General features: G+C 38.6%; 1 protein-coding gene across 6 annotated transcripts in view; it reads left to right on the plus strand.

Annotated features, from left to right (window-relative positions):
• Positions 1-4,249, plus strand: part of ARHGAP21 (Rho GTPase activating protein 21) — a 284,877-nt gene extending 280,628 nt beyond the window's left edge. For 5 of the 6 annotated variants that reach the window (XM_049881816.1, XM_049881818.1, XM_049881815.1 and 2 more), the window contains one exon: positions 1,522-4,249. In XM_049881816.1, the coding sequence (XP_049737773.1) occupies positions 1,522-3,216 (1,695 nt within the window). In that variant the 3' untranslated portion in view covers positions 3,217-4,249. The remainder of the gene's footprint in view (positions 1-1,521) is intronic. The other variant, XM_049881819.1, reaches the window with a different exon arrangement.
• The last annotated feature ends 11,430 nt before the right edge of the window (positions 4,250-15,679 follow it).

Below are 15,679 nucleotides of genomic sequence, written 5' to 3' on the forward strand. Positions count from 1 at the left end.
TATTAATTTGTATTTTCATTTTAATGGATCCTTTTTAGTGCAACATAGCCTAAATTTTGATTCTTATTTTTCAAGACTTCAGCATAATTGTTTTAGCTTGCCTAAGATTTTTATGGCAACAGAGAAGTAATACCTTCCGCTTCTAATATTCAACGTACTTCCTGCCTCCCTGCTTGCCTTAAATGGATGTAGTCAGCAAGTATTTATTGACTCCCTTCCCTGTTTACTTAACATCCAGGCATTATGAACAAATTAATTAAATAGTTGTAATCAAGAACCTATTATACACAGCAAAACAAAAAAAAATCTAGCAGGCTGCATCAAAACTTTACCAGTGACAGCACACTTAAGTATTTCTATGGTAAGAATGTCACATCCTTTCACTGAGTTTTGTTATTTGAGTGTTCTAATTCTCTTGTCATTGTGACATAAATGAAGACATTACCAACCTGATTTACCTAAGCAAGTCCCTGAAGGTCCAGCCTGACAGAACTAATGTTCCCTTATCTTAATGAGCTTATCTGATACAGTATTTGTGTCTGTAATTAGAACATTGAAGTCGGTCATAAAATTTTAGTAACTTATGTCAGAATATTAAATTCAACTATGTTAGAATATTGTTTAACTCTTTCAGCACAGAATATTTCCCTGAAAGACAGACTTGTGTGGGCAATGACTTGGCAAGTAAATGCCACCAAGCAAAAAATGAGACAAATATAAATGTATCTTAGCAAAGTCCCTCATCTCATGGTGGGGGGGGAGGAGCAAAAAATATATATAATAGTCAGTATATTAAAGATAAAGAGAGAAATAGAAGCTGCTATTTTTTTTTAAGGTATTTCTCACTCACTCACTATTCTTTCCCCAATGAATGGGCTTGGTACCCTTGTCAAAAGTCATTTGACCATAGATGTATTGGTTTGTTTCTGGGCTCTGAATTCTGTTCCACTGGTCTAAATGCCTATCCTTGTACCAGTATCAGACTGTTTGGATTACTGTAGCTTTATAGTATGTTTTGAGGTCAGGAAGCGTGAGTTCTACTTTGTACTTAAGAAGGTGTTTTTGAAGATTACGTGAAATACATACACAAAAGTGTCTTTTAATCTCAACACACTTTAAACGCAAGGATTTGTAAGTGTTGTTGTTGGTTTTGTTAGTCTCTGGCAACTGAGAGAGGATTCCCAGACTGTTATTATTGCTAACAGGTAGGTGAATATCTTGCCCAACTTTACTACTAACAATTAACTTTTTTGGTGGTTAAATAGAATTATATTATGTATCCATCGTGTTCTCCAACCTGTGTATTTTTCAAATGGCAATACATTATAAACATAAAAAAATAGATTTTAGGTACAAGTTATCAAAAGTTATCAGTAGGGATTAAAAAAAATTATACTCCATTAATGTTTTTAGAGCTTTAGCAGAACTAGTTCAGTAAGAAATAGTTGGGAAAACCTTTTCAGAAGGTAAACTCAATAACGTTCAAGTGTTCAGAGTCTCGTTTCTCTGATTGCTTCCTAGGGTTCTTGGGGACCTGGAAAGGAGCAATACAGCAGAGAGCTGCTTGTATCCTCCATCTTTGCAGCTGCTAGTCGCAAGAGGAAAAAGCCCAAAGAAAAAGCACAGCCTAGCAGCTCAGAAGACGAATTGGACAATGTATTTTTTAAGAAAGAAAATGCAGAACAGCGTCACGATGATATTAAAGAAGAGTCCAAAAAGGAGAGTGAGGTGTTGGGCAGAAAACAAAGGATCATCATTTCAAAGGAAAACAGTGCCAAAAAAGACACCAACGCAACAAAAGATGAGAAGACGTCACTACGAAAAGACAGCATACCGTCTGAAGAACCCTCACCACCACGCAATTCAAGACACAACAAGTCACCAACTCTTAGCAGCCGCTTCACTGTCCTGAAAGAGAGCCCCAGATCACTTTTGACACAAAAGTCCTCCCACTTTGAAGAGACAGGATCTGACTCTGGCACTTTGCTCAGCACTTCTTCCCAGGCTTCTCTGGCAAGGTTTTCCACCAAGAAATCAAGCAGTCCAGAAACTAAACACAGTGAGTTTTTGGCCCATGTCAGCACCATCACCTCAGATTACTCAACGACGTCATCTACCACATACTTGACCAGCCTTGACTCCAGTCGGCTAAGCCCAGAGGTGCAATCAGTGGCTGAAAGTAAGGGTGATGAAGCTGATGACGAGAGAAGTGAACTGATCAGCGAAGGGCGGCCTGTGGAGACAGATAGTGAGAATGATTTTCCTGTTTTCCCCACCGCTTTGACATCAGAGAGGCTTTTCCGAGGGAAAGTTCAAGAAGGTACTAAGACAAGCCGGAGAAATTCTGAAGGAAGCGAAGCAAGTTGTACTCAGGGAAGTTTAACACCGAGTTTAGACGGCCGGAGACAACTCTTTAGTTCCCATAAACTTATTGAATGTGATACACTTTCCAGAAAAAAGTCCGCTAGATTCAAGTCAGACAGTGGAAGTCTGGGAGATGCTAAGAATGAGAAGGAAACACCTTCAATAACTAAAGTGTTTGATGTTATGAAAAAAGGAAAATCAACTGGGAGTTTGCTAACACCAACCAGAAGCGAATCGGAAAAGCAGGAACCCACTTGGAAAACGAAAATAGCAGATCGCTTAAAACTGCGACCCAAAGCACCTGCAGATGATATGTTTGGAGTAGGAAATCAAAAAACGAGTGGTGAAACTGCGAAAAGGAAAAACATCAAACGTAGACATACACTAGGAGGGCATAGAGATGCTACTGAAATGAGTGTTTTGAATTTTTGGAAAGCGCATGAGCAGAGTGGGGAAAGGGAACCTGAACTTTCAGCTGTGAATCGGTTAAAGCCAAAATGCTCAGCCCAGGACCTCTCAATCTCAGACTGGCTTGCCAGGGAGCGCTTACGCCCCACTACATCCGACCTTAGCAGAGGAGAACCTGGAGACCCCCAGCCTGAGAATACTAGCACATTAGAAGTGTCCACAACAGATACACCTTTGTCTTTTCAGTCCGATACAGGCAGTTCTTCCAGTACCTTGGCTTCAACTAATAAGCCCCTTCTTTCCATACCACCACAGCCACCTGACCAAATAAATGGAGAAAGCTTCCAAAACATGAGCCAGAATGCTAGTTCTGCAGCTAATGCCCAGCCTCATAAACTGTGTGAAACCCCAGGCAATAAAGCAGAGTTTCCTCCCTGTCTTTAAGCTGGGGGATGTCCACTATAGCAAATAAAAAGCTACTGTTACACGTTCCAGTAACTGTAAATATTTTCTTGTACCAGAATTGTTATTATGCAGCCTTCGTTTGGGCTGGTTTCATCATTTTGCACTGTGAAATAGCTTTACAGTGCATTGCTACAGCCAGAAGAACATATATATATATATATTTAAAAATATATTGGATAGTTGTATACAAATGAGCAAAGTATTTGTTGCAACGTACTACATAGTGTATACCCAAGATTACTGAAGAAAATAGCTGGCATTAGTATGCAGCAAAATGTGTTCTTTCGGTTTCATCACTAACGAAAGTGCCTCATCATAAAAAACACATTCGGTTTTTAGGGTGCCATACCGTTAAAATTAGATAACTTACATTGAATAAATGAATGCGTTTTATTGGTAACAAATTTCATTACATTTACCAGTCTTAACACAGGTGGATACAGAACTTCCATTCTTTAGTCATTCCAGGTGGATCTCTGAGTTTTATATTCAAACTTTTAATACAGTTTTTGAGTTTTGTGTGACTTGAATTTTTAATCTTTCTGTAAAATACGTAACTTAAATGAACATATTATATGTGTATCTTTTCTTCAGATACCAGATTTGATATAAATGTTGTAACATAGGTGTGTAGATAGTGGATCCTGGATGGAACTGGCTTCTTTATTGAGAAGAATATAATTCTGCATGAGGACTTAATGACTCCAAACCTGTGTCATGCCGTGTGCATACCCAATTAAACACTGGAAATAAAAATTGTTTTGGTGAACTTTGTGTGAACTGAAACTTAATTCTAATGATATACTTTTAAATGTCATCTATTAATAACTGCATTATATGATTAACTGGTCCTGAATTTTAAAAAATCGCCTGTTGTAGTTATAGATTCCGCCTCCTCTTTTTTGCTGGGCCTGGCGGGATCTTTTATACATGCTCACATTGGCATAACCTCCCTCCTGTAGGTAGACGGTTTTTAACTTCTCTAACTAAAGTCATATATATAGTTTACCTTTTCTTGTAGGGCACTGAATGAAAAGAATACGAGTTTGGGAGTCAAACCAACTCTACAATTCCTAGATATGTAAACTTAGACAAAGTATTTAACTTGTCTGGATTTGTTTCTTCATATAAACAGTGATAATAATAGTACCTATTATTATTTTTTTTTTTTATTAGAAGGGTGGAAACCCTGGTGCCATAGTGGTTAAGTGCTATGGCTGTTAACCAAAGGGCCGGCAGTTCGAATCCACCAGGTGCTCCTTGGAAACTCTATGGGGCAGCCCTACTCTGTCCTATAGGGTCGCTATGAGTCACAATCGACTCGACGGCACTGGGTTTGGTTTTGGTTTATTAAAAGGGTGGTGGTTAGATTGAAGTGAGATGCTGTTCCAAATATAGTCCCTGCCCCACACTAGTTACAAAGTGTATCTGAGCTGTTCTTGGAAATAATGGGTACGTTCTCAAATGAGAGGGACCGTAAAAGTCATTGAATGCAGTGGTTCGCAACCCTGTCACATCCAGTACTCCCTTTTTATAAAAATCATTTTGTAATTTTCCCTTTACTATTCTGAAATGAAATGCATAGATAATATATCTACATATGTTATTAATATATTCAATGTGTTATGTAATTTAAAATACTTATAATTCCCTCATAATTGGAAAGAAATAAAAGGAAAGTGATTTCTAATATACTAGTAAGCATTCCAGTATGTGAATGCTCAGGTACACACATATATTACAGAAACAGAATGAAGTAATCAGATGGTTGCACCAATTTGTAGAATCACTAACCACGCAATAACTACAAATGGAGACTGTACCATAAATGGGTTTTCTGTTGGTGATGCATTTCTTTACATGGTGCATGATTCCTGGTAAAGTTCGAACAAGACAAAGTACACACTCTTCAGTTAACATTGTAGGTGCATTCCTGGAAAATCCAGTATCTTTTTAAAACCATCGAAAATGCTCTTTATTTATATGTAAAAAGGTTAGTTTCAAGGTTCAAATAATTTTATTTCATTCATTTCTTCTTAAATTTATTATTTTCTACTTTTATAATTTGCTCTGTATCTTCTAACTTTTTGAGATGGCTAGTTAAATCATAAATTTTCAGTCTTGTTTTCTAATATCTGCATTTTAAGTCTATATCCATATTTTTTATTATTGAATTTCGTAATTTTTTTTCTTTAACCAGTGAATTTAGAAACATATTGCTTAATTTCTAAACATTTGGAGGTTTTCTAGTTATCTTTTTTAAAATTGATTTCTAGCATAATTCCACAGAATCATTAGACATACTCTGATAATTTTAACTCATTTGAAATTTATTGAGAAATCTATTATGACCAGCATATAATCAAATTTGATAAATGTTCCATGTTCACGTGAAAGGGTATGTATTCTGTCATTATTGGATGCTGCGTTATGTTGATTAGGTCAAGTTTATTAATCATGTTTTCAAATCTCCTGTATCCGGACTGATTTCTTACCTGGCTCTTGTCAGTTCCTGAGAGGCGATAAGTCTTATGATTATACCCACTAAAAAAGTTATAAATACATAAATTTCTCCTTTTATTTGTGTCAAAATTTCCCTTATATATTTTGAAGTTAGTTTATTCAGTGGATGTAAAGTTAGAGTTGTTCATCGTCATGGTGGGACATTGGTGGTTCAGTGGTAGAATTCTCCCCTTCCATCAGGAAGACCTGGGTTCCATCCCTTGCCAGTGTACCTCATGCACAGCCCCCACCTGTCTGTCAGCGGAGGCTTACGTGTTGCTATGATGCTGAAGAGATTTCAGCAGAGCTCCCAGACTAAGATGGACTAGGAAGAAAGACCTGGCGATCTGCTTCCAAAAATCACTCACTGACAACCCTATGGATCACAACAGTCCAATCCTCAACCAATCATGGAGTGGGGCGAGATGGGGCAGTGTTTTGTTCCATTGTGCATGAAATCACCGTGACTTAGAAACTGACTCCATGGCAGATAGCTACAACAATAAAAACACATCCAATCCTAATTTCAGTTCTTAATTTTGGTTATTTTATTTTAGTGTTGTATAAATTTGATTCTTTTTCGTATATCTCACCCAGTTCTCTGGTGAAATTCTTGTCTTCGATGTCTTGAACATGTTGTTGTTAGGTGTTGTCGAGTTGGTTCCAACTCATAGCGACCCTATGTGCAACAGAACGAAACACTGCCTGATCCTGCACCATTTTCACAATCGTTGCTATGTTTGAGCCCATTGTTGCAGCCACTGTGTCAGTCCATCTCGTTGAGGCTCTTCCTCTTTTTCGCTGACCCCCTACTTTACCAAGTGTGATATCCTTCTCCAAGGACTGGTCCCTCCTGATAACATGTCCAAAGTACGTGAGATGAAGTCTCGCCATCCTTGCTTCTAAGGAGCATTCTGGCTCTACTTCCAAGGCAGATTTGTTTGTTCTTCTGGCAGTCCGTGGTATACTGAATATTCTTCTCCAACACCTAGTTCAAAAGCATCAATTCTTCTTTGGTCTTTCTTACGCATTGTCCAGCTTTCACATGCATATGAGGTGATTGAAATGTTATGGCTTGGGTCAGGTGCACCTTGGTCCTCAAAGTGACCTCTTTGCTTTTTAGCACTTAAAGAGTTCTTTTTCAGAACATTTGCCCAATGCAATATGTTGTTTGATTTCTTGACTGCTGCTTGCATGGGTGTTGACTGTGGATCCAAGTAAAATGAAATCCTTGACAACTTCAATCTTTTCTCTGGTTATCACGATGTTGCTAATTGGTCCAGTTTTGAGGATTTTTATTTTCCTTATGTTGAGGTGTAATCCATACTGAAGGCTGTGGTCTTTGATCTTCATCAGTAAGCGCTTCAAGACCTCTTCACTTTCAGCAAGCAAGGTTGTGTCATCTGCATAACACAGGTTGTTAATGAGTCTCCCTCCAATCCTGATGCCCCGTTCTTCTTCATATAGTCCAGCTTCTCGGATTATTTGCTCGGCATATAGATTGAATAAGTATGGTGAAAGGATACAACCCTGACACACATTTTTCCTGATTTTAAACCACGAAGTATCCCCTTGTTCTGTTCGAACTGCTGCCTCTTGGTGTATGTACAGGTTCCTCATAAGCTCAATTAAGTGTTCTGGAATTCCCATTCTTGAAATAGTAACTACAATTATTTAAAGTTTGTTTCTGACAACTTTAATATCTGGGTCACCTGTAGGTCTTTTTTTTTAAATCAAATGCCAGATGTATATTTAAAAAATGGGAGAGGCTATGGGTGACATCTTCCTCCAGAGAAGATTCACCCTATATTATGGCAGGCAGGACAGAGCTGGTTGAGGTAGGTTTGCAGTATTTGTAAGAGTGCGTCTACCTCTGGTTCAGCCCCTAGAAGGTGTAACCTTCCTGAGCTCTCAACTGACACCCTAAGGTAATTCCTCAGACCCCTCCTCAGCATGCCTGAACACCATTGATTGTCACCTCCACCCTTTAGCCTCTCTCTTGACACTAGTCTTAGTCATCTAGTGCTGTTATAACAGAAATACCACAAATGGATGGCTTTAACAAGGAGAAATTTATTCTCTCACAGTGGAGTAGTCTAGAAGGCTGAATTCGGGCACCAGCTCCAGGAGAAGGCTTCTCTCTGTTGGCTCTGGAGGAGGGTTCTTGTGATGCATCAGTCTTCCCTTGGCCTGGGAATATCTCAGCGCAGGGACCTCAGGTCCAAAGGACGCACTCTGCTCCCGGCCCTGCTTTCTTGGTGGTATGAGGTTCTCTTGTCTCTCTGCTCGCTTCTCTCTTTTATAACTCCAAAGACTGGCTTAAGACACTACCAAATCTTGTAGACCTCATCAATATAACTGCAGCTAATCCATCTTATTACATAGTGATAGGATTTACAACACATAGGGAAATCACATTAGATGATAGAATGGTAGACAATCATACAACACTGGGAATCATGACCTAGCCAACTTGACAGGTATTTTGGGGGGACACAGTACAATCCATGACAGCACCACTCTGTTTTTTACCTACTTTGAACCTCTTAGCCTTTTGCCCTGAACAATTTAAGTTTGGCAAATTCTCAAAGGGGAAACTACCAAATATGGGGTTCCCTTCTTTAAGCCTCATTTTTTTTTTTTTTTTAGCAATCTCAGTTTCTCAAGTCTTAGCTGATTTGGCATCTCTGCAGTCCTTTTATTTCCTTATTTAGTTCCCCAGCCCAGGAAAATTGTTGAAAGCCTGCTTGTTAATAAACTCCGTGCACGACTTCATATCTTCTGCATTGAAGAATCAGCAAACAGCCCAAGAGGAAAAACAGCAAACAGAATGTTGGCTTCACCTCAGTTAGCTCCCCCTTCTATCTTGGGTTTTGGCTCCTCAAGTCCTACCTGCCTTGACAACTCTGCATTTATTCATTCAGATCTCCATTCATTGATTCATTTTTGTATTTTATCCAGCTTTTCTGATTATTCTCAGTAGGAGTGTTGTTCTCTATGAGCCATTATTTTATTGTGATTGGAAATAGCTGTCCCCTAAACTCATCATTATAAATAGGGTTTTCACCTATAAGGATGTCAAAAAAGATGTTCAAAAAATGTATGGAATTATGAGGCAATTCTTTTTATCATCTGGGAATTTTAACACTTGTCATGCTGGCACCTCTAAGATGAAATTACATTTATTCTGTCAATCTGTAGTGATACATTTAATATTGAAGACTATTAGTTTTAATATTAAAGTGTTCACTAATAAATCTTAGACCAAAGGATTCTCTAAAAGTTCCCAAAGAACTTTTGTTAGCACCTCCTTTCAGCCCTTTCAGGACTGGCGACATATATAGCTACCACTCACTTTTTGTTCCTCGGGGGGTTTATTAGGATGCCACTGTCCCACTGAGAGTACGTGCTGCCGACAGGCAAGTCCCTATATAAGAGTTTGAATGGGCAATCAGGCATGTGCCACAAGTCACTGTTTTTATAGGGTATCCTATGTGGTGGTGTTGAATCATTGAATTTTTGGTAGGAAAAACATGAATTTTGAAAATTTGTATTTGGTACACATAGGTACTTCCAGACTCTGGGGGTAGAATTTGTGTTCACAAGGGGTGCACAAATGTACCTCTGGAGTCCGAGGGTACGATCTGTGGAATGAGGCATAAAACAAAAACCATATTACCTACCAAAAATTCAGACCCTCTCCATGATTCAGTATGCCCTCCGTTACTAAAAAACACATAACCCAGCAACCCAGTGACACATAGTATCAACAAAAAATTAAAAGGAAAAAATAATTGGGTCATGTAAGGGTTTGTTTTTTTTTTTGTAAGGGTTAAGTAATCAGATTTTGCACGTATAATTCAGTTTATAGTAATGCAAACTGCCCTCAATCCATTTGACTTATTCTGGTCTCACTTCAGTAAAATTGTAATGGCTAGAATGGCCTCATCTCACAGTTATTGTGTCTCATTTCTGTTTCTATTTTTTAATCAAAATGTTTAGAGCATTTTTTTAGTCTCATTTTAAAACTAGTTTATACAGCTTTTTTTACTGAAAGAAGGGAACCAGTATTTGATTAGGATTCATTCGTTGAAATATTTATAAAGTACTTGTTAAGATGCAGTTTATGTCCTCTGAAGGAGTTGGCAGATGAAAATATGTATTGTTGAAAATTCCCACTCATTGATTTTTCTGAAGATCACATTCTTTAAGCTTCACTTCAAATCTTCCTAGAACGCTTCACCAAATGTTAAAAGTACCAGCTAATAGCCAAAACCTGGACACATCACTTCTCTGGGCCTCAGTTCTTCAAATCTCTAAAAATAAACAAGAATAGATATCCTAAAATAATTTTCAGCTCTATCATCCGGTGATTCTGTAGACCAATAATAGAATCCTCTAGATATGACATTTCTTCTTAAAAAATATAAAAAAAACTTACTGAAAACTATGGAAAAGAATAATATGTGACATCCTGCTTACGTCACCCAGGATTAACATGTTAGAATTTTGTAATAGTTGCTTCAGATTTTTTTAGTAAATATTTCTGATAAAATTTTCTCCTCTTTGTTACCCCTTGCAGTCCCATCCCCTCCCCTACCTCTCCATAGACAAACACTATCAGGAATATATCTTTCCAGTCCATATTTTACTTTTATCATATAAACCAAAGAAAAAACCAAACCCATTGCCATCAAGTTGATTCCTACTCAGCAACCCTATATGTTATATATAGTTTCGTATTTTTAATTTACATAAAAAAATTTTTTATAGTATAGTATCTATCCAACTTGCTTTTTTCACTATAGAAAATGTGTTTGAGATGTATTCTTCCTGATACATACAAATCTGTTTATTTTCCTATTTTCTTGAATATGGTCTTGATCATTTGTTTCTATGTACATGCCTCTGTGTGCACACACAAGGGAGGGTCTTAAAGTCTCTCGGTTGTAAAATATGTGTATTTTTGACTTCATTAGGTTTTGCCAAATTAATCCCCAAAGTTGTACCAGTTTAAACTCTTGACAATACCTACATCCTCTTAGTAGGTATTGTCAAGATTTTGAACTTCTGTTATGTTTTTAAAACAAACTGATGGGTGTGAGAAGGCATCTCACTCTTCTGCATTTCTTACATTACGAGTCACAGAGAGAGCTTTTCAGATGTTTACTGGCCATTCCAGCTTCCCTGTGAGTTGTGTATGTTAGCCTTTGGCCATTTCCCTGTTTGTCTTTTTCTCAGCAATCTCTACATAATCTGGATACTAAGCCTTTATTTGTTGTGTAGATTTAAAGTACCTTCTTTCCATCTGTAGTTTTTAAACTTTGTGTAAAGTATTTCTATATGTGCATTTTCAGTCTCCCTTAAGAAATGCTTGCAGACCCATGGGTATAAGCTGTATTTGTTTTCTAATAGGTTTAAGGTGTGATTTTCACTTTTAGGTGTTCCTGTGTCTGGAATTTATTTTGTGAATGGTGTGAGGTGGGATGGCACCATTTTGGGGGAGGGAACATGGTAATTGATGATAAGCTTTTTGCTACATAGTTCAAGATCCATGAATTCTTATGCAAGACAACAAAATGTCTCTACTTGCCACTTCCCCTCTAGCAAGGTTAAGAAATTATACAGCCCCAGCAGGGATGCTTTAGCAAACTGTTCTGTGCCAATGCAGAACAGTAGGAGCTGGTTGTAATGCAGGCATCTCAGCTGGCTACTCGGAAAGGAAGTAGAGAGGGGAGGTGTACTAGACGAGGAACATCTGCTGTGTGGGCCTCGTAGCATCCCTGCTATGAAAGCTGAAGTGAGAGCTAGCACAGGATCTTTGAAGAGTCAAAAAACACACCACCTATCCCATCCTATAAACAAACTACTATGAGAGAAAAAATATTTCTTCCCATGCATAAACAGGAGAGAGCTTAGTTCTGCCCCACCGAGAAAGGAGACTGTATGGGAAATGCTCAAACTTTCCAGTTGTAATCCACGTACAGAAAGGAACTATCGGGAAGTGGAGATGGAGATTTACTATCAAATTTGTTGACTGTGTGGTTCTGAAGATGCTTTGGCACAAAAACAATAAGAAGAACAAAAAAGATGTCGTGAAACCTTTATTTTTTGAGAATAGAATAAACATGACAGTTGTGAAAAACCACAAATTGAATTAAGCAAAAGCCAGGCTGTTCATTTGCTGTGTGATCTGAATTTCACAAAGATTAGTCATCATTTTGAGGTATGGATAAATTCCCCCAGGAGGTGAAATAAGTGTGCCTCAGTTCTAGACTGTACTATATAAATACAGATATTTCTTTGGGAAATTTATGATGTTCGTAGTTTTGTGGTGAGTTTTTTAATTTATACATTGACGTCAACGATCATTGAAATAAATCTACATTTTCTAAAGCATTACCCAACAAATATTTGAGTATCTTTATCATGTCCCCCAAATCTTATCTTTTCCATTTCAAGCACTTGAACTGCATATTATTTACAGAAGGACTGAGAATCCAGGATTAACACTCTTCCCCCTTCCTCTGTAAATATTACCTAAGCAACTCAGGAAGCATACCTGAACAAGAAAGTTTGGTCATTTGAAGAAATAGGTAAACCCTAAAAACCAATGAGACATACTACTGCCTTCAGTCTTTTAAGGGCTTTCTTCCAGCTACAGGAGATAATTTAACTTGACTACAGATCTTTTCTTTCATAGAAAGACATCTGCTTCAATCTATTTGAATTACTACACTCGTTAGGCAATAGTATATTCACTACCTCGTGCTTCTTGTAATGTTTATGAGTCTCCTCCAGTACGAATGTGAGCTTCCTCGCAACTCTGGTAAGTCTCTAGACCTAAACTTCCAAAGGTGTAGGCTCCTTCTAACTATATAGCACAGGGGCACATATTTATTCCAGTAGTCTATTGCTGAGTAATAAACCAAAATGCCGTAGCTTAAAATAATAATTATTATCTTTCATAGTCCAATGGGTCAGCTAGGCATTTCTCCCTTGGGGTTCCTCATGCTGTTGCAATCAGATGTCAGTTGGGGCTTCTAATACCTGAAGATGACTGGGCTGGACATCCAAGATGGCTCACTCATGGCTGCTAGTTGATGCTGCCTTTCAGGTAAGATTTCAGCTAGGTGTGTTGACCAGAGCCTAAAAGTGACCTCTCCATGTGACTTGGGCTTCACATAGCATGGAGGCTGGGTTTCAAGAAAGATAAAGCATCCTGAAAATGAGCTGGTCCAAGAGGGATGGAGTGGCAGCTGCAAGGCTTCCTTCTGATGGCCTAGCTTCAGAAGCCCAACCATCACTTCAGCATTCTCTTGGTGAAGCAAGGCCCTAAGGTGAGATCAGTTTTAAGGAGAGGGGAATTAGATTCTTCCTCTCAATGGAAAGAATAGCAAAGAATTTGTGGCCTTCTTTAATCTATCCCAGTATGTACTTTTGAGTGTAAATTCTTATCTCTAGCTTTGGCACTGTTATTCTTTTGCCTTTATGTTGCATTCACTTCCCCCCTCAGCCTCCTCAAATATTTACTCCATTTTAGTATTAGCATTTATATTTTTGAACTCCCTCAAACACACACATACCGGTTCTAGAATCATCCTTTCAGGGCTTTTCTCCCCCACTTACCCTTTTAAAAGCATAAGGAAAATGTTGACTCTATTTTAGTCTCACAGGACCCATTCATTCTTCCTGTCCAAAACTGAAAACCTGTAACACTAGAGTGATTTCTCCCAGTATTCTTATCTCCCTGAAGATGTGAATATGTGTAACTTACCTGCTAGATTGCTCAGGGGAATCTAGGCTATGCTGCAGTGGTAAATGAAAGCTTGGTGGCTGACAACAACAAAGACTTGTTTCTCACTTGGGTAATATGTTCATTGTGGGTCGGCTGCAGCTCTGCTCCAGGTCTTCACCCTGAACAGACCGATGTGGGTCCCTTGATCTGAGGCAGTGCCAGTCACTACCAGCCCAAAAAGGAACATGACACACCACACCCTGGCTTCAAAGCCCCTCGTATTCATTCATCAAAGCCAGTCACATAACTGTGAGTCTTCCAGTACTGAGATATATAATCCTCTTACAAGGAGGGTGCTGAACACCAGTGAAGAGGAATCCATTCCACTGCTCCATGTGCCGGTTTTTGCTAGCTCAGTGCATCCGAATCTGCAGTGCTCATCCCCCTTCCCTTTCTACAAAGATGGGTTTTTCAAAAGGAAATGCAGTGTTTAGTTTGAAGTTGTTTCAATATAAGTAACTGTTGTACTAGTTTCTTATAGTTGCTGTAGCAAATTACCACAAAATAGTTGCTTAAAACAACACATATATTCTCAGCGCTCTCAAGGTCAGAAGTTCAGTTTCCGTGAACTGAAATGAAGGTGTTGGCCTTTTTCTGTCTTCCAGAGCTTCATTCCTTGTATTTTTTGGCTCCTGGCCCCTTACTTAATCTTCAGAGCCAGCAGCAGAGTACCTTGCTTCAGTCGTCACATTGTCTTCTACTTTTGTAGTCCAATCTCCCTCTGCCTCTCTCTTGTAAGGACAATTGTGATTACATTTAGGGTTCACTGAGAAAATCTCCCTTGATTTTCTCTTAAGATCTTTAATCGTGTCTTCAAAGTTCCTTTTGTCGTATGAGGTAACACTCACAGGGTCTGGGACTAGGACCTTTGGGAGCCGTTATTCAGCCTACCACAACTGTGGTCTACCAAAGTTTTTACATGTCGGTTTTCTAATAACACCCATTTTCTCGAATGTAGATGAACCATGAATGGTCCAAGCCTAAGATGGCAGGGCTCAGAACTTGGATAGGTCTTCTTTTCTCCACAGTGCTTAAGAAGCTTAATGTCTGACAGCTACTACTATGGCAACATATACTAGAATTCTCTAAGAAAGAACTTGAGGGGCATCATCAAAACAAAATGCCAACTCAGTAGCACTTTTCTTCAGACTCTCTGGCCCTTAGAATATCACTTTATAGCCTTTTTTAACCTGGTTTTCTCATCTGAGCCAACAACACAGAATATTATTTGAGTGGCTGTTCCCTCGGTTCTCCCAAGGATGGCACACATCCAGTATCACTCTAGATTCACAGGAGAGAAGTTAATTACACACAAGGGTTTCCTAGGGGTATCAGACACATACACTTAAGCAAAAACATTGCACCACTCACTCTCCACACTAGCTGCCAAGGCCGACAGCCTGATATCAAATCCTAGCTCTGCCCCTTACAAATAACAGCATCTACCAAAGATTAAGGAACTAGTAATGTCAAGGCTTAGAAGTGTCTGATACATAGTAAGTGCTAAATATGTTAGTTATCCACAAGAATGTAAACTCCACAAGGAAAGAGGCCTTTGTTCAGTTTTCTGTATATCCCAAATGCCTGGAACATAGTGGGCACACACAAAATATTTGTGAATGAATGAGGATATTGTTAAAAGCCTAGATTGGAGGAAAAATCGTGTGGTTAGAAGTAGGGTCACCAAAAAATTGTCCAACCCTGCACACTTTTGAGAGTAAATGTTCTTGACCCATGTGACATTGATTTTTATGCATGATGTGAGGTAGGGGTCTATATTTTGAATCCTATGGTCCCAATACTGTTTGTGGAATAGTGTCCTATTTCTCCACTGACTTGCAATGCTAGCACTCTCATATACAACATTCTCAGGTATGTGCAGGACTGTTTGGAGCTCACCATTCTATTCCATGGTCTACTCTAATACACTAGTCCTCAGTAATGCGTACTGTCTTAATTGCCATAGCTTTATGCTTTTTTTTTATGCTTTAGATGAAAGTTTACACAGCAAATTAGTTTCTTGTTAAACAATATACAAATTGTTTTGCGACACTGGTTGCCAACCCTGTGATGTATCAACACTCTCACCTTCTCTACTCCAGGTTTTCTATTTCCATTTGTCCAGTTTTCCTCTCACTTCCT

The sequence above is a fragment of the Elephas maximus genome, chromosome 4 (assembly GCF_024166365.1).
Source record: "Elephas maximus indicus isolate mEleMax1 chromosome 4, mEleMax1 primary haplotype, whole genome shotgun sequence".
NCBI classification, from domain to species: domain Eukaryota; kingdom Metazoa; phylum Chordata; class Mammalia; order Proboscidea; family Elephantidae; genus Elephas; species Elephas maximus.